Source organism: Hylaeus volcanicus, chromosome 7, assembly GCF_026283585.1.
Source record: "Hylaeus volcanicus isolate JK05 chromosome 7, UHH_iyHylVolc1.0_haploid, whole genome shotgun sequence".
Taxonomy (NCBI): Eukaryota; Metazoa; Arthropoda; class Insecta; order Hymenoptera; family Colletidae; genus Hylaeus; species Hylaeus volcanicus.
Genome location: NC_071982.1, coordinates 18,711,836 through 18,732,016, shown reverse-complemented (window position 1 = coordinate 18,732,016; position 20,181 = coordinate 18,711,836). Strand labels below are relative to the sequence as shown.

The 20,181-nt window shown below is 44.4% G+C and overlaps 1 protein-coding gene across 2 annotated transcripts in view; it reads right to left on the bottom strand.

The window, feature by feature from the left end:
* Positions 1-14,585, bottom strand: part of LOC128880046 (neprilysin-1-like) — an 82,055-nt gene extending 67,470 nt beyond the window's left edge. The window contains exons 1-4 of one of the 2 annotated variants that reach the window (XM_054129708.1): positions 14,287-14,585; positions 9,743-10,206; positions 9,130-9,330; positions 1,337-1,556 (exon numbers count right to left, since the gene is read on the bottom strand). In XM_054129708.1, coding sequence (XP_053985683.1) covers positions 1,337-1,556; positions 9,130-9,330; positions 9,743-9,745 — 424 coding nt within the window. In that variant the 5' untranslated portion in view covers positions 9,746-10,206; positions 14,287-14,585. The remainder of the gene's footprint in view (positions 1-1,336; positions 1,557-9,129; positions 9,331-9,742; positions 10,207-14,286) is intronic. The other variant, XM_054129707.1, reaches the window with a different exon arrangement.
* Between the last annotated feature and the right edge of the window lie 5,596 nt (positions 14,586-20,181).

The following is a 20,181-nucleotide window of genomic DNA, read 5'->3' as shown; positions in this document are numbered from 1 at the left end:
TCAAGTTCACCCCGTACGAACGAAAGTGACGAAACGCAATATCGTAAGATTGCGAGGTATAAAAGCTGCAGTGGTAGCCCTTTAACTCCTCTTAATTGACAATATCTCCAAGCTGGTTCGATCTAGCTTAGCCGGCCGCAGCCGTTCCCCGCTGAAAACCCATAAAAGCCTGATTAACTTCGGCTTGGCTTAGTCACTTATCCGCGGCTCGTTAACGGGACCATGAGAAAAAGAAAAGACAGAGAAAAAAACGCACCGGTCGGAGCAACAGATTGCGGAAAGGGCCCGAGGAAACGGCATGAAAAGGCTGGCTGAAGTTTCCTCCGGGCGATCTTCGCCGTCGTAAAGGACGGATTACTCAAAGGCAGCGAGCGCACGGACGAAATTTTCAAAAGGGACCTTTTGATCCGGCGTTGCTCGATGCCGACTGCCGAGGACGCGGTCGCGAATTGATTAAGGTCACGAAAGGAAACGAGGAGGATCGTGTAACTTCGTGAGCGAGATAAAACCGAGAGGAACGTCGATGGGACGCATACGAGTCCACTTCGGATTTTACTATGAGTAACTTCTTGAAGCGCGAGGGTTTCTGCGTAAAGAGTTGTTGCAAATAATGTAACGGGTGCGCTGTGGCTAGTCTTGCATAAAATAGACGTACAAGTATTGTTTCGTTGACTTCAAAGGTAAACCACACAAAAGGAAAACAAATATCGGTCGAATTTTCTTTGATGAAGCTACTAAAGTTCCTTTTTTTTTTTTTAATTAATTTCAGCCTATATCACGATGTTCACAGTCTGAAATCCAGGTCCATCGATCGTTTTAATTGCAGCGAAGCCGTTCGTTCGCTGTTAACAGCGCGAGGCAATATTTTGTCGGGGTAGCTGATGGCTCGTAGGAGCAAATCGAACTTCTTGCCTACAGGGTGTCTCAACAATCCTGGCTACCCTCCAAACGAGGGGATTTTTCATGCTTTCGATAACATCTCTTCACTTTTCATTAAAAGAAGTAAAAAAAATTAATTTTGAAGTGTGAGGTGTTAATAAAAATAAATCTGAATATAATTCGTGAATTTGGAGGGTCCGAAAGTGACAAAATTTTAACTTTGTAAAAATATTCACGAGTTTTAGTCTGACAGTCAACGTCTTAATCTACATTCAATTAATTTCGTGCAAACAAAATCACGGTCTTCCGACTCTTTTCAGGATTGCTGAGGTACCTTGTATAAAACAGCCCCCGAAGGCTATTGATCACAGAGGACGGTGAAATTCGAGAAAATATTTTTCCGTGCGTTGCAACGCTCGAGTCGATATATTTTAATGGAAAAAAAACGTTCGCTCACTGTGAAGGTGGTCGTCGATCCTCGCCTGAAGCATGTTGAAGCTCGAGCTGGGCTGATAGGGTTGCTGATCGCGAATACCGCCGCACGCGAACTGATAAAAGTCCTTGCAAGGATCCACCCCCTTCTTCATGAACGCCACCATCCGCTTCGAGGCTTCCTCGCAGGCTTTCGAGTCGCAAACACCCTCTGGACCATCCCGCTCCCTGATGCAGGCTTCGTCCTGAAACACGATACACCTCGGTTAGCACAAAATTAATGGCGTTCAGAACGATACACAGTCGCTCCCATAAATATTCGTACCCTCTATATCTATCGAAGACATTTATTTAAACTAAACGAGAAGTTTGATTTCTTCAAATAAATATTCATTGTAAACATGTATATGTGAGAAATTTGTTCGTGTAACTATTTATCACGAACTGACTGTAATTTAATTATAATTATTAAATATTAGTAGATACAATTCCCTTGGTAACTTGAAAATATAAAGTGAGGCTCTGACGTAGTGTTATCAAGAGCTTTAATTTATTCATAAAGTTTGTAAAAAACATGTATTTTCTCATGTCTATAGAATACACTTCGGGAAGAACGAAAGAGCAGTCTTCAGCTAATGAAAGTGTGCTACAACGAGTAAGTAGAATGAGAACAGCTGGTCTGACTAGGACGTCTGACCTAGCACGATCTCTAACTACTTCAAAGACTGATCGTTCCTTCGGTATCTGCGATACGAGCACTTAAATGGAAGCACTTGACTCACTCTGCTCGCTTCGTTCACTCCATTCCCTCTACTTACTCTGTGACTACAAATACTTAAACCCAAACGCTAACAATTTCGTCAGGATTATTTCTTAAAAAAATAAATCTCAAAGTATCTAAAGCTTCCACATCTTTCGCTTTGGAATCAGTCGCCAAACAAGCTGTCGAAGTCTTGGCTTTGGCGTCGAAAAAAAGTTGCCTACCGAGTATTTTCGATAACAAATGCATTCCTCGTCGAGTGCATTGAATTCATTGTCCGCGAATTCTCCCCGCTATTCGTCTTCCCAGGGCCAGTTCCGCGAGTTCGACTTCGAACTGGTGGAGAAACGAATGTTTTTCTTTCGGCTCGTTCAATTCAGAGGTCTGGCTCCCTCTGTTGCTGTTTAATGTGTCAGAAACCGCGGAACTCTTTCGAGCGAAGAATCATACGTCTTACTTGAAAGAGACGAATAGCGTCGCGAGGACATCCAAGTCCTCCCCCTACGCGAATGTAAACAGTGGCTAGATACTTTTTCACGCGGAATGTATAATGTTTCGTGTCGTTATCGCAGAAAAATGTTGGCAACGAGCACCGTCAGTCGATTATGTAATTTTTGATCTTCTCGAAGTCTAACGAGCAAACAACCAAGGTAGTCGAGGCTACGTCAACGGTTTTCGTTGTCATCGATCGCTTCTCTGGCGAAGTGGGGTCCCACTGACAGAGACGAATGATCCTCGCAACGCGCCAGAGGGCTGCTTTCTACCAATCGGATCCTTGTGGGCGAACTGGATACAGGAAGAGTGAAATTAATTTCGACGTGAATCCAGGAACTCCGCTCGTTTTCTCATATCGATATTAAATTCACCAAAAATGGATATCCAAGTCACTCGAGGATAACAGACAAACGGGCGTTCCTTACAGTCAGTCCCATAAGTATCAATAATTATTGAACAATGTTAGGATTTCTGTTACTCTTTAGAAGGCAACACGATTTTTCCGAACCATGAAATTTATAAGAAATGGAAGAACAAACATTATTCGCCATGCTTGACACTAAAGTATATCAATGAATAAATCAACATCCACTTCGGCTCAACATCAACAATCATCCTATTCAGTCAGCTCACCGCCGACATAAATTATCCTCGAAAGAACTACTCCGCCCCTAAAAGAAACCGCCTCCGCCAAATCGCCCGATTAGGTTCCATCCTCCCCAAACAAAGCTCTCGTAAACATTACGGAACATGCGTTATCGTCGGGTTATCCCTCGCAATAACCCGAAAACACGGCCTTGAAGCCTGAGAAATGCCCCTCTTCTTCTCTGCTTCTTTTTATACCCCTACTCGTGGCGAACTGCCCCCTCAATTACCAGCGTGGCTCGCATAGTATGCGGTGAACTTGCGAAACTCGCGTGCGTTCGCCGCTCATCGTGTTAATGGAAGTTCCTTCGCGACGTCGACCCTGATCAGGCATGCGTCTAGAACGATCGCTGGGGATGGAAATAGAATCTACGATCTATAGCCAGCCTCGAGTCAAGTTTCGCTATCAGAGTTCGGAATTTATGCGGATTTACTGGTTCCAGGGACGCGTGAACGACGAGGGGACGGGGAATACCACGATCTCGCATTAGACTGGATTAGAATTTAATTTTAAGTAGGGTAAGTTATGTCTCATTCGCTGATTCGGAGTACTGGATTCATATATTTTTACACTAAACCTACCGACCAGTCTTAGAGACACTTTCTTCGACAAAATGCAAAAATATTTTGCATCCAACTGAATTGCATAATGCATGAAACGATTTTATATAATTCATACAAACTCTAGTCTACTCTAGCAGATTGAAATCGATTAAATAATTATACCCCTAAGTAACAGAACCCAAATTGAACGTCAAACTGAACTTGGAATGCTCCATCGCCCAACGATAAATCATGCTAATACGATTCCACGAGTAAACGAATAAAAAGGAAACGAAGAAACTTGCGCAGTGGTATCGAGCACGGCAAAAACCACATGCATAATTTCGCGATCGCATTAAAGTAAATTAGAATTTTTTCCACGGAAAAACGACGAGGCGTGCATAGCAATACCTTCCAAGTTCCATCGATACGCGACCACCCCTGGACGGGCTTCTCGACGCATGTCGGAGAAAAAGTGAACTCGGGTTAAAGAGAATTAAATTACAGCTTCGTGAGTTTTCAATTTATATTCTGGACACGGCCTACTCCGCTGTATCTAAATCACATCCCGGGGAAGATGGCTGAAGCCTCGTTACGCTCGAGCGCTGTATTTATGTACCTTGTTTCAGCGGTTCCAGCTTGTCGCACGCACCTCAACTAAAGGGGAGGATCGGAGAGCACGCGCGCCACTCGAAATTCTGCTTGGCTTACAACATAAGGAAGTGTTCTGGAATAACGGAGGCGAGGGGGATGGAAATTAAATTTTATCGCGACGCAGGAAAATCCCTTTGGCACCCTCGACGAAAACTGTCTCCTCGCCGCTTCGAGCTTGTGGAATCTCTTGTATTAGGGGAGGAAAGTTACGTCGAATAGAGTTCTACGGGCGGAGGAAGTAGAATTTAGGGTAATGGGGATGCAATCTTAAAATTGTAGTTATGTAGAAGAAGGGTAAAATTCGGCGAGAGAGAACAAAGGTCGGGATGAAGGGTGAAGCTCTGACCTCGCGCAGTGTTGACATTTGCCTCGAAACCTTACCTGGACGTACGGCTTCATCATCGTAGCACGTGCTGCTCTAACGATCCGACAGAGCGTCGCACGTCGCGATCCTCGACGGCCAAACGACCGAAGACTTTCATTCCAAATCCATCGTGCGCCGTGACCGAATATTGGATATTGAATAAATCATCGGAACCTCTAAGTATTCTCGATACGTCCACTATCGGGGATCGTCTCCATCCCCCTAACACTGGTTCCTGGTCAAATGGGAACGTTTCATGGGAGCCTCACTGCCACGATTAAGGAAAGTTCTTTAGAAAAGTATGCTCGTGCTGAGGCTGATGAACTCCTCGAGTGAGTGTCAGGAAAAGTGTTTTTAGGACGTCTATGTTTCCTCAAGACGAGTGGAAAATATTGTGTTTATTATTCGTGTAAAATTAAACGTTCATCTGAAATTTCCCTGTAGCTTCTATTGATTTAGGCGATGGAAATAAAATATAATTTTTCCATAGGACCATAACCTTATTCGTGGCTTCTTCAGACCCCAGAGACTGGATTTCATCGACTCCCTCTCAGGTAACTGTCGAGTAATCAGTGCAAACTTATTAACAGACCCAAAGTGAAGGGAAGACGAGCTCGAAAAGAGCCGTTTAATTGATCACGGATTACCTCGGAGCATCCCTTCTCGATTAATCGCGCGAACTGATCCTTCAACGCGACTTTTAGCTACTACCGACTTGGAGGTTTATTTAACCCAAAATTAACCCTTGAACGAGTATCCTAAACGAATACCGACGCTGCTACAAACGGAGCATCGATCAAAATAAATACAAAACCTATTCTGGCAAGCAAATTCTATAAGAGACTCCCGATATTTTTTAGCTGGCGAACGAGGACAATCGTTTGAATAAAATAAAGCGCCAGTCTCGACCCTAATAATTCCCCCCATCGTGAGAGTGTCTATAACGATCGCGACGAAAAGGATTTTTATACGACACGGCTGACCAGGCAAATTGAACCACTGTTTAATTGGAACATGTATCTATGACCCGCGGGCGACAATTTCGCGTCGCTCGATGCTGCAAATAAATTCGTCGATACGTTTCCAGTCGCTCGGTTTCACGTACGGAACAAACGATTGCAATGCCTATATTTTTGTTTTGCTTTGTTTGTGCAATTTGCGCCTTGAAAACAAGCCGCGGTGTAATCTATTTGTTTATTCGTGTTCCGCGAAAGCCAAATCGATTGGCCAAGCCGATGGACTCTTACGAATAGAATTTAGAGAATATTCATGTGACAAAGGTTGACACTGCTTTCTTTACACCGATCTACATTTACTATATCATATTCTTCGTTACTCGACACTTTCGCCGAAATAATTTCACCAGCTTCCAGGACAGGTGAATTGCTACACCAGGTGTATTAGAAGATGACTGAATCAAAGAACGGAATAAAGATTTCACCCTATAAATAAACAAGTCGATAAATCTTTCGTCGTCCGACTAGTAAGGTTTCCGCGAGTACACGATTCTAGATTGAACTAGCAAGCAACACGAGACGCCCGCGCGGGGATACACGTCGCGCTAACCTGACCACGGATATCGATATCTGTTAACAGAAGTTACCGTGCTACCTCCCAAACATACATTGGTTACAAACTTCGCTTAACAGGATGGGTGCCGTCTCTGTCAACGATAATTAAACCGTAATTAATAACGTCGTCCTGGGAATTTCGCTCGATCGTCCATGACAACTACGCGCCGTCGTCCTGGCTGCTTTGATCTAAAATTCAAACTCGAATTCCATTTCGTTCCCTGCCAATTCAATTACTACGCAAATTACGGATAATTACTGGCTTATCGGTCCTTATTCAGTCTCTGTAATTCGTCATCCGAACCGATTCTCGTTGGCCTCTTTGTATGGTAATTATTTTATGACCATAACTAATGACTACCTTTGTCGAACGTCACTTTCTTTGAGCGTTTATCGTGAAAGTATTTCGAGGGGTTCCTGTTCGTGTTACAGAAATGTGAATTTTATTTTCCAACGGGGTTCAAGCACTTTCAAATTGAAGTTTTAGTTTAGTTAGTATAAAGGATTATATTTATTAATTTCCTAATGTCTGGAAAAAAACAAATAATGCACCAGAGAGTTAAAGGCTATCTATTTTTAGCTCTCCAGGTTTATTCTCGCGCTTCGAGCACGTGAAAATCGATCTATCGCTACCCCCTTCCTCAATCTTCCTTGAATGTCATAAACATCTCTCGAAAGCGACGTTTCCCCAACCGTAGTTGCTAATTTCGTATATCTCTGTTCGAAATATAAACCGCACTCGACGCTTCGGCGGACAAAGTGTGGCGAAATTGATGTTGACTTTGGGGAAGAGTGATTTTAATAACGCGGCTTTCGATAACGAATAGCTACCAGAAGAAAGTTGAGTACTCGAATGTTCCTGGACATTAATGAAAGAGGGCAGGCTACCTACGAGAAATGAGTATCGGAAAACGGGGAAAATGAGAAACTCTTTTTAGTTGACTAATTTTCCATCCACGCGAATAAATAGCTTTGCACTGCTGTTCCATTCAGTCGTTAAGAACATAATACTTTTAGTCGCTTGGATAGACTTACTTGAATATTTGTTACGTGCATGAGTACTGACTGAAGAAAATATTAATTAAATAACTATTCAACTCTTTCAGTTTGTCTTGCACGTTACCAAGAGAAAAAGAAATAACCTTCAAAAATATTTTAGATCGACTCTATTCGCGACGAATAAAACTAGTGAAATGCGTTTAAAACAAATTGAAACAATTGCTTCCCGAGACTGTCTCCTTCGTGTACACTAGAACGAAGCTCTAAACTGCATCAGACTTCCTCCAGGGAAAGGATTGATTACCGTAAAGCTCGATCGATTCTGCGACGATCAACGCACAAACAGGGTGTCCAAGTGCATATTCAATTACGATCTTCGCCCAAGGACCTTTAACTGAATTACAAGTTGTCTAATGTTAATTGGGAAGCCGTACGAGGATAACTGGAGCCGATACCAATTACACGGCCATTACTCGAACGAGAATAACAAGGATGCAAAACGCGTTTAGCGCTATTGAAGGCTTTCAACAATGCGAAGTCGCTGAAACTTTACTCTCCTCCGTGGAATCAACATTTAATTAGCATTTCGTGAATCGCGTATCTCGTTTCACAAACGTCGGGTCCCGGAACGATCAGTTCAAACGTCTGGGAAGTAATTCATGCTAAAACTCGGTAATAATAAAGAAGCGATGCCACTGTACCTAGTTCGAGAGTACGTGGGAAGAATTAACGATCACCGCGATTGTATCAACGATTTCACCCGCGCCCTTATGTATGGACAAAACTTCCGACGTATCCGCTCGCTTTTGCTCGCGACGTCTGGCTTTAAAGGCGTGAATACGCATGATATAAAGCTCCTGGGGAACACGGGTGAGGACATAAACTTTCACGGTCTAGCTCGCGCAGACAAAACCTGTTACACCACGCTACCTAGCCGGACAGCTTACAAATCGTCCTGTTTCACTCAACCTGGAATCCCCAGATGCAGAAAGACCCTCGAAATTCTTGAATTCTTCCCGGCTGTAAATATATATCCACGCTACTAATAACTATCAACTCTAATGTTTCAAACACTCTATATTATTACAGAAATATTGACGGAGAGATAATCGAGGCCACTGGCCAAGCATCGTTCGAAGAATTTTCTGATATCGAAATGAACGATGTCGAAGGATAAATCACGCCAATCCCCCCGAATCAAAATCCACGCGGCCTTGTAATAATACCAGTGCATTGCACAAAGGAACCGCAATAAAAGCAACAATATCCGATCCCATAGTCATCGAGCACGGGAGGACCTCCAAGAAAACGTACCATCGCTTTATGGTTCGACCTTTCTTTTACGAGGCAGCCGAGAATCCACCCAGTTCTATCGAATGCCCAAAGGGGTTGGTGGCTCGAAGTTTCGGTTACCTTCGAGCTCCCATTCTAATCCAACCCGATCGTGCGAGGGCTCTGGATTTCCATTTAGCTTTGATTGGAGATAATTTTTGCTTCGAATCCTTACCTATCGAACGAATATCCTTAACTACAACTCGGGCAACCTTCCCTTGCAACCGCGACTGGCATCTCTCGCCACGAGAGACTTTCAGCGTCGCGTTCTCGCGCTAAGCTTCTCGAGAGACATTAACCTCGTCGCGACACCGAGACGCGCGCTTCCTGACTGCTTAATTCGAACCAGGGGCAAAGAAAAAGGCGTCGAGAAGAAGCATCCGCGAAATTCCGCAGCTGCGAGCTTTTTTGCCAGGCGCAAGAAGTATCCGTGGTTAAAACGCGGCGTCACTCACCAGGGGTGCGCATTCGCGTGGCTGCTCTCCCTCGGGCAGCGTGGTGATGAGGAAGAGGACAGGGCTGGTGACGAGCAGACTGGTGACGAGCAGCATGGCGAACGTGAGCAACGCCTTGTGCACGGCCTTGCTTCTACGGAGCCAGTAACACGGCATGCAGCATATCCAGGTACCATGTTGCAAGGCCCTCTCGACGTGTACCTGAAGACGAAGACGTTTCTGTCGTGAGCTTTCTCTGACTCAGTACCGCGACAATTTTTGTAAAGCTACAGTGAATGTAGAATGTATTCGTACACCGATCAATTTCTCGAAATACTTTTGTATGAAATTGTAGTTTATTAACTTCTATGTCTAGAATTCAATGTCTAGAAGAGTTGCAGCAATTATAAAATCAAAAAGAAATTCCACGAGATATTAATTATTTGTAAATTAATGTAAATTTCCTTCTTTTTTATGAAGTTCAACAAATTTAACAGTTGTACGAGTACTTATTGCTTCCATATATCTAAGATATATTCCATATTGCTAATAAGATGAAACGTGGACACTACTAGCGCCAGGGTCTGCCTTGTATTGTAATATTTGTAGCAGAACGAATCTAAGGAAAACGTACCATCGGCTCGTCTGGAAGGCCGGATCCCTCGTCGTTGGCAGTCCCCGTGGGATTGTTCCCAGTCCCAGGGGGGCCGATCGCGGCAGTCGCGGCTGCGACTGGCCCAGTGCCTTGTGCTTGCGCATGTGCGCCTCCTCCGGCCCCAGGGGCGCACAGAGTGCGAGGACTCAGGGGTAGCCTCACGCTTGCGTCGCCACGAGATCTACCCCCGCCGCCACGGGCCCCGCGGCCCCCGTAACCCCGGCTCACCGTACACAGAGCCACATTTGCCGGGTCCCTTGGAACACCCGCCCCTCAAAGCCCGCCAATCTCGATCCTCCCCACGTAGATCCTCGCGATCGCCCAAACCCAACACCCACCAACCCCCGCCACCCCCGCGATGGCTGGATCAGCCGGCTGGGACCCACGGTCCTTCTCTCCACCTCTGCATCAGCTTTCCCTGGGGATGCTCGTTGCTACCGAATCTGCGAACAGAGAGGGTGTTTTGGTCGATATGTGGCCAGAGTTCTGAATCCGAAATTTCAATTGGCCACCCTCTGATAAGCTGTAATTTATTTCCAAGCGTATGTACGAATTAACAGAGAGCTATCATGTCGAGTATTATTAATCGTAATTTGAATTCTCGATATCTACGAATAGGTGGGTCGGATTAATCGGTTCTACACAACGATTACGCGCTGCTGTTCGATCGTAAAATAATTGTAGCAAATATTAACACGCCACCGCTGCGAATATTAATATTAAATAGGTCTTGCACGCTAACACACGCAGCAATTATCCTTCCCAAAATCCATCGCTCCGTATAGAATATTTGCCCTGGATGCGCTGAATAAAATCATCGTTACAAGGAAACAAAGATTGAACGTTAAAATATAGAGAACTCTAGCTTCTTCTGATTCAGAAGGTCAAGAATCAAAATGGCGTTGCTGCATGACAAAGGCGGTCGCTCGTTGGATAGCCAAGGATATTCCCAAGCTTTGACCGGAAAGGATTAAAGTGCGCAGTTAAAGAGAACCCGCTGATAAGAATAGCTTTGTTCGAATGCCCGTTTTATTCAGTCGTACGCTTTCAGGCTAGGTGTCTCTCTGACGTTCCCATCATCTAACCGTTTTAGATAACGCCTGCCTTTGTCACAATGGTTCTCCGTCTGCCCTGATCTCACGCTTACTCTGTTGTTTAACACGTGTGATCTACCCGTAGCCTCCGCACTGTACTCGATGCTGAAGACTCACGCTCGAATTGCGTGCTAATGATTCCACCGATAAACCGCACCGCAATTCGTCATTGTCAAAAGCGCGAGCGTGACGAACGCGAGCCGGTTATTGTTGCTCGCATGGGAGACCAATTAAAGGCCCTAAATGTCAGATGGGAGAATTTCTTGGCTGGGTGAAAATTTATGGATGAACGAGCGCGAGATAAACAATTTTTATACGTTAGAAAAGCTTTTTCAAGAATCTTTATAAAATCTAAGTGGTTTCCATTGAATATCCAAACTAATTAATATCCATGCAAATAAATATCCAAGCTTAAATCGCTCAAATTATTAATGAAAGATAGTCTACAAGAAACGTATTCAACCCAGAACGTGCACCAAAGGGCTTTAAATCCCCAGCAAAAGAAAATTCAGAGTCGCATCACGGCGGCTCATTTCCTATTCCGAGACACTCCACGCAAAGTAGCGCGGAAAAATCGCCCAGAGATCGACGAGATAATCGACCACGATCTTAAAGTGACACGCGCAACGGACTCTATCTACCGCATTTATCTGCGACGGTCGCGATCAACTTAACAAGACTCTCCCCAGCTTTTATTTTCTTCCACTCGAAACGAAAATTTACATGTCAAACGAAACGCGGTCGGTGACGGGATACACAGACACGACGAGAATTTTCTCTCTCGTTCGCCACGGTGGGAGCGTCGTTTGGCGAAACGTAAATGCCGAGCAGGACGCTTGACGGCACCGCGCGGCTCGCTAATTCAACTGGTCCTAGCCACGTGGCGGAGTTATTAAAAAAGCAGACACCGTTGGAGAAAAAAAGTGGAAGACCCGGTGTAACCAGCTGCACCCCGTCGCGTTGCGCGGTAATTATCCTCCCAGGGACGAGAAATTCGCTAATTCCGGCGACGAGCGAGCTTGCATCTGGGCCAAAGTAGTTCTTCTCGTTCGAGCTCTCGCGACGACGTCGAACTTCCGACGGGGAATTTGACAAAGTGACTACGAAATCGCGACGCCTGTAATAAATTGGCGAATGCTGCCGTGGAACCTTGATGACAGGATTTTTTAACACCGATCAGAATTATTCTGTCGAGGTTAATAATAATGCAAGTGTATTAAACGCGTTGATCCATATATGGGTGACAGAAATTTTCATTGAGGAGTTGAAAGAAATTAATTCCGAAAATCCAGTGTTAAAGAAATGAAATCTGGATAGGATTCAGGAATTTTGATCGAGTTGTAAGACTAATACTAATGCAAATATCAGATTATATAGTTTTCAATTGTATGAAAAGAAAAGTCGGCTTCATAAATATTTGTACGAGTATGTCCAGTGCAACTACTCTTTGCAAACTTGGAGGAAGATGTCAAGCGATACTAATCGATGCTGACGTTCGACGGAGTCGGTTTGGAACCTCGACGTGCGGCTACGTCGCTCAACGGTAAGGACGTCCAATCGTTCACGAAGATTTGCGGCTGGAACGCGGTCTATATAGGACGATTCTGATCAGCAGCTTACGCTAACGTCGCGCCGACGATAAGGGGATCCGATCGGTCGCGCAGATTTATGAAACCGACGGCAGACGCGTCGCCACCGTTTATTGATAGAACGACACGTACGTGGATGATATATTCGCCGATTATTTTTTGCCGCGGGATAAAAATATTCAGGGCCGATGCGGGATTACATTTTCCAGTCAATGGAGTACGTGATTGAGGCCTCGGAACGGCCGACGTGAAGAAAAATGCAAACGAACCGGCGAGGTCGGATCGAGCCGCGAAACGTAAATCCAGAAAAGGAGCCAACCCCCTCCTCCCTCTTTTTATACTTCGCGTTTGACCGCCTTTCCGTGTTTTTTCGCGCGGACGACCTCCTCCATCCTCCCACCGTGGATCTCGAACTTTAGATTGCACGCGGTAGGACGGAATCTATATGAAACTCCAATTTGTTTACATTTAGAAAATTGGACAGTCGCCAAAAAGCTGCCCGGTAGCTTGTGGAATGTGTGTGTTAAACATTTAAAGCTCCCTACAGCATTGGGTTTAGAAATTTTTGAAATTGCGTAGCGGTTTTCGAGTTTAAACAAAAAATTACAGTGTAAAAATATGGTAACTATCCTTAAAATAAACATAAATATTAAATTCATGCGAGAAGTATACGTTTCGAGACCAAAAAGTTGAGCCACACTGTTGCTGAAGGAAAAATGTCTGAAATCTAGTAGTACGTATCAAGCGATAATCAGAAGGTGACTCTTCTCTCATTCTTTTAATTATTTTCCGTTAAATACAAAGTCTCTAGTGGAAAAAGGAATCAACTCGCAAGTATCTAAATAACCATCAACCAATTTCTCTGACACGAAACTGATGCAATGGAGATTCAATAAAATATAAACAACTTCTTCACTTTTGTGCCTGAGACTTTTGCCACACAGTTCGCGGCATATGCTCTCCGTACCGAATAAATCGCTCGTAAAACGTTGCTCCCAGAAAACTTTACACGACTACCGAGGAAAACTTTTCAAACGGGAGAGGATTCGGCATGCATCGAAAGTGCCAGTCACTCCGCTCGTTTCTAGCGAGGCGCATCGATGGCAATTCGCTACCGAATTGAAAAAGTTTCGGCCATCGATGTTTCCCGTTCGACGGGATCGAGTACTGGTCCCCCAGACGATTTCACTGTGTTTTGATTTCGCGCGTCGAACGGTCCAGAGGATCTCAAGGCTATTCTCCAACTTCAAAACAAAACTGTGGTCTATCGCGAGTTACGACCTACCTCGACGCCCGATGATTCTCTGAATCGTTTCAATTTCCAGGAAACTGACAACCGACTGATTTCTTAGTAAACACATTGCGAAGTCGGGGCTTGTTATATAAAAACACAAAGCAATGCCAGATATTCACATGGGAATCTAGAGGCGTTTAAACTTTTCGAAAAGGAACCGTTTTCCGGCCCGAGATTTATACAGTAAAATGTTCGGTATATTTACACTAAATAGTTCAGAATTAAGTTGCTCTCGTGATTTTGGAGTAATTAGATTTTCTGCTTGGCGAGGGTAATAAATTGTTTACAGAGAACTCGTGGACGAAGATAGATAGATAAATACTTTGATAGATTAGTATGTAAAAAATACCCAAATCCTGTGGACCAAAAACTGAATATGCATTGCCAAAAGTGGCAATTAATAAACGCTAAATTCTGACTCGAGACAATTTTCTACCAATTTCTTTCCGACAACATTAAGAAATTAAGATTCATCTGAATACCAGTGACAAACCAACAGTAACAAACCGATAATAAAACAAAAATAAAACTGTCTAATGGCGTTACCTGCGCCGAAATCCAAAGGAGTAGGCCAGTTTCAGCAGATTACGTTCCCCTGATCGAATTTCACTGAGATCCCCAGGCTGGTTCAAGCATCACTTCCGTTTCACTGGGTCTCGCGGAACCGTTCGACGCTGTTTCTGCGTAGAATCTGGCGCGTACGAGGACGACCGGAAGTCGAGGAATCGCGGCCCTCCGTCACGACTGGGGGTAACACGCGGACTGTCGAAGCGGACTCGACCACCGTGGCTCGTCCCTCTCTCTCTGGCGCGCTCTTCCCCACCACCTTATCATTCCTCCCTCTCCATCTGCCTCCAACCCCTTCCCACGTCATCTCTCTGTCCTTCTTCGATCAGCTTCATTTCTGGATCATTTCGTTATCGTTCTCCTTCCCACTGTCCAGCATTCGTCACCTTCTCTTTCTTCGGTTTTCTCCGTGTCGCTCTTCCGCTTCCTGTTTCTCCCCTGTTCCCCTCCCGTCCGCATTCGAATGCCGCCCTCTTCGTGTTTCTTTACAGCTGTCCTCCCATTTCTGCCGCTCTTCGTCCTTGTCTTCCTCCAGCCTCCACTATGCAAAGCCACGTAAGTTCGCGGTCGCAACGCGCAAGCCCTCGATATTCAAACGTCGCGAGAGTGCGTTTCTTTTGTTTCCACGCGGAAACTTCGTAGGCCCTGCCGACGAGACTGTAAATAATGGCCCTTTTTCCGCTCGGCTCGCTGCGCCAACCAGAAATCTCGCGATGGCTCGCCCTGGGACAGGATCGTTTCGTTTCTGCGGATCCCCTTGGAGGATCACTTTGGGAATTTTTTCTGTGGGACCTGTCGAACGAATATTACATTCGTGTTAATCTGGGCATTTGCTGTATGTTTGGGGGTGTTTGGAAATTTTTTGGGTGATTTCGTTTGTATCGGAGGGGCGTGAGAAAATTCAAAGGGCAAGTTGTAATTCGATCCTTCGAGTTTGACTGAAATATTTCTATAGGTTCTAAATAGTGGGCAAATTGAAATAGCTGTTAGGAGGAATAAATATGTTGCAAAATTGCGTACGCCAGTATCTGGTAAAAATATTGAAGAGCTTAGTTTTCAGCCCTTCACACCATCGTAACCCCTTAATCCTCGATAATCGGGATCGATTGAGAGGTGAAGGGTATTCGATGGCTCAATGACAGTAAAAACCGCTCGTCGACATAGCTGAATTCGCTGAATCATCGCTGAAACCGACGAGTCTCTAGGTTCGCATAGCAAAAAGAGCTCTTATCATTCAGGATGTAGATACTGTTGGTAACGATCGGTTCTTGCAATGGTTTCATAATTGTTGCCAGCTCCTTAACTGTAGAACGCATCCGTCTGACGCGATGGCAAAATCGTAAGCCATTGCAAAATACACGCATCATTTTATTAAGAATAACTTATGATTCTGTCGTTTCTAAATTTTCTCGAATTGCTTCAACGACCGTTATAGTGTTTACATTGTAATGAGGGACGCGCGTTACTAATTCTTCTCGGACCTATTATAAATTACCAGAACGTCGATATTCATTTAACGAGTACCGGAGCTTGTTTGAACATTTAATGATTTATCGCCGTTTGTCGGTACCTTCGTTTCATAACCGAACATCAATATGTGTGGCATAAACGAGCACAGTGTACCAGTAAAACCTTTCGACCAAAGATTTATGCTCTTCTCGACACAATGCGATTATGCGAACGCGTAGTTTGACTTGAAAAGTAAAGCGAGATTTATCCGATGGCCATTAAAATACAGGGAATTAAGAGAATTAATTCGTGTGAGAATCAGGATTAGAATTCTGCGCCATTATCATAAATACTCGACGAGGATTACATTCTTATCTTTTTATATAAGTATGTATTTTATGCTCCCTTCTTTCTGCGACCCTGCTCGAAACCTTTATTCCTAGACTACGCTTTTTCATGATTTGCGTGTTTATACGTTTGTTTTCCCGATTCGACAAGCAATAAATATTATTCCGGAGACCTGAAGGTTGCCGAAAATCCTCGTCGAGGCGGCACCTAACGAATGTGGGCCACCGTGCTCGCGATCTCAAGGAACGCCACAGGGCAGAGATTCTGACGTCAGCTCATTAAAGCCATCGCGAATTCGTCCGTAGGCCGTGTTTCCAGGAGATAACGAAACGACGTCATTGTGTCCATACGACAGCCGCTACTTACGATGTCGACAAATTTGGCGAACGCTCGCGAAACGGGGATTAGCGCGAGACCAGATCCGTGCGATACCTCCCTTCGCAGTCGATAAATCTGCCAAACTGCTCCAGAAGTTGCAGGGGCCAATGAGATCGACCTCCGCGATTGTACGACACAGGAGATCCAACGAAAGAGCTTTTTAGGAAAAAAAATATGACAGATTATACGTATGTACGTCTTCTCTTAGGTTTTCAAAAATGAAATGGTGTCAAGGCTCCTTCTATAGCAGTCACTCTACTAGATTAGATCTCAATACTGCCAACTTTCGAAGATAGCTTCTCTACAGTATTAACTCGGACCGACAGAATGCTAATCATCGATTCTACTCAATTTTGTGGAATAACGTTAAACTATTTTTTAATCAAAAGTTCCCTCGTTACTTGAACTTTTCGTTGACCTTCGTACCGTGTTCGTAATCCGTCGCGACGCTAAAGGAATCCCTGGGCAAACTCGGAAATCGCGGTCTGTCAGCCAACCATAAATTTCGTCGATATAAAACGAACGAAAATTGCTAGAGTCTCGTCGAGGAAACGCTATTTCGGCGCTGGCCGATTAGTTTGTAGCAATATCCACCGACGAGGATACGCACGCTCACAGACCCTCTTTCTCCGTGTGTATGTAGGTCGAGTTAATGAAATGCCAGTGAAATCTTATTCTTTCGCGGGCCACTCCGCACACTCCCGTGGTCCTCTTTTTGAACCGCGTCCGCGGGGGTGTTTGTTATCCTAATCCCATTGAAAGAGTAGCCGTCGCGTCGGGTAAATATCGCGGGCTCGTTGGAGGGAAACGAGTACGTGCTCGGTGAACGTGTACTTCCATTTGTACCGACGCGGGAGAGCACCGCTTCAAAACCTGGGGAACAACAGCCGCCGACGAAACGGTCGCAAATAATTGTCATTTCGCGTACAAAACTGCTCTCAATATCCTGTCAACTACCGTTTCCGAATGCCTCACCTTGCGGCCCGGCGCGTGTGCTCTCTCGCAAAAATGATTCGCGAGTGGGCAACAATTTACACCTGGCAAAAACACTGGATGACGGATTCTACGTGTCACGGTTGTTTTCCGTTTTTTAATTGGACTCGAAGTTTGGCAAGAAGTTTCTCGAATTACACGATGCGATGGGGGTAAGCTTGTACAAAAATCATTGCAGTCTTTCTGTTAACGCGTCGGCTGCCAAGCTAAAACTCGTGAAAATATCTATAAAATTATATTCTATCACGGGATTATTGAAGATTAGATCACCCATTCCTGGGTGACGTGGCGACCAACGTGTTAAGTTGGAATTTAAGAAAAGAGAATATAAGGAAAGCAAAGAAAAGTGTACGGTTAAACAGGCGCAGGTAGAGGAGACATTGAAACGTGGAATCACGATGTCACGACACGAAATCACGGCTATGACGTTGCGATGTCGCGATACCATGGCATTACGATCTAACGATATCGCGATATCGTCGTATCTGAATGTTGTAACGCCGTGGTACTGGTGACGTAACGATGCCGTGACGCGAAGATAGCGTGACAAAAATGATAACTCCCGTTTTGAATCAATTCAGAGCGTCCAAAACGGCTTCGTCCCCCTCTTCCCTAGACAGACTCGAGAGTCGAAGGCCGCGGTCGAATGTACAAAGCTGCGTAAATAACGTTTTAACAACGCCGACCCAATTATGCAAATTGGCAGAGCTCACGATCCGTTCACCGAGCAGTTAATTACGCGGATCGATGGCAATCTGTCAAGCTCGCGACTCGAAACGACCATCTCGATCGCCTGGAACGAAGCAAAAGAAACGAAACGTTCGTGTACGTCTAGATGTGGAATTTCAAGCGATGAGAGATAAACGATCAACACGTTGATTGCCAGACTAATGCTCTTGTAAATTTCTACTGTATTCAAATTTTGTTTACAGACTACTGGAAACTACATAATCAAACATTCATCACGTATACATATATGGGTGACGCGGCGATCAACGTGTAAAGTAGACAACGAGTCTACTTCTCCAGTCAAGGGTCTGTCCTTGGAATACAAGCGAAACAAAAATGAATTCTTTTCCCTCTTTCGTGTCAAATTTTCCCCACACTTGGATTCTTTCAAACAATCGTTCCTCGTCCGCGGAAATTCGTATTCCCCAATGGTAATTGGGACGCGGAGGGATGACTAAAAATTATTTTAGGTCACGGCTGGCCGTACATAAGTATCGATTTCAAAACTAAAAAAACGAGGAAATTGAAGAGGAAACCTCGATGGACTCGCGACGACCTTAACACCGCGCAAACAATCCGTTAAAATATTCCAACATCTTGACCGAATTCGGAGCCAACTCGTTCGGAATCGAAGCCACCCAGCTTTCCTCCACAATTTCTTTTTCGATTATTAAGAAACGATATCGAAGAGAGGTAGATTAATTTCCTCAGGGGGACGATCCTCTAGAGACACAGGGAGCATATGATGGGGTTCTACGGTGCCTATTACCCCCTAAGGTTCTGGGACCACTAAACAAATTATCAATCATCCACCTTCCATCGAAAGCAAAGCTGGGAGACAGGAAACTAGATTTACAACCCCTGTTCTCTTGGGTTTTTCTTACTGGCGAAGCTTAAAGCAGTAACATCAAAAAGTAAATTAAACTCTCAGACACAAAATTCCTAATTCTGTAAAAACGAGAATTCCCTGAAGAACACCAGAACACCCTTAAAAATCTAGCACAAGAACATAAGGTGATAAATCTACCTCCGTTAAGGTGAGATATTGAACGTGTTTCTTACTTTAAAAGCTATAATCAACCAGAGTACCTACCTCAATATCCACCAGAGACTATTTAGAAGAACAACCTGTACCGTGAAACGTCGAATTGAAAATTGAGGACTGTAAAGTTCCCCTGAAACGTTCTATTGAATTTCGTGCGACGAACAAAGGGCCACGCGAACCGCGGAACTCGTTTCCAGTTGTTCGCGGACTATTGTCAGCATGAAACAAAATGCAACAGATAGTACGCAACCGGCATCCATTTTTTGTTTTTCTTCTTTTGTACAGCTCGTCCGCTTTTAAACGATAATCCACTTCCTGTTCTCCCCTTTCCGCTTGCCGGTACCGTCAATGAAATTATCAGGACGCGCTGGTGACTCTGCGCGACGTATGGAAATTGTGACTTCGTTACAGCGCGCGACGCTGCTTTCAGATTTTTCCATCTCTTTTTTTCCCATGATTCGCGATGCAAATGACCATACGGGCGAATATAATTTCTCTGCGCGGCGCGTGAGGTCCGGGGAAACTCGTGCTGGGAAAATATTACAGCGTTATGAGCAATTTGTGTGGCGCAGAAATTGTTGTTTTGAAATTCCATCAATGGTTGCATTGAATATTCCGTGGGCGATTGCCTGGAGGAGGGGGTGCAAAAATTAGTTTAGTAAACAGTGAAAAAGAGAACAATGGGGGATTAAAATAAAATAGCAGAAGCTACACCTAGTTAGTACGTCAAAATAATTAAAATGATACGACCAGAGGTGAAGGACGATATAAGTTAGCTAAAATCAAGTTCCCTTGGAGTTCCTTCTTATCAATAGGAATGCGTTTAACAGACGATATTTTCAGACTGATCGACGAGTCCAAGTTCGATTAAAATCGACATTATTCGGTCACAATGGATTACACAAGGATTTCCATTTGAATCTGCTAAAGAA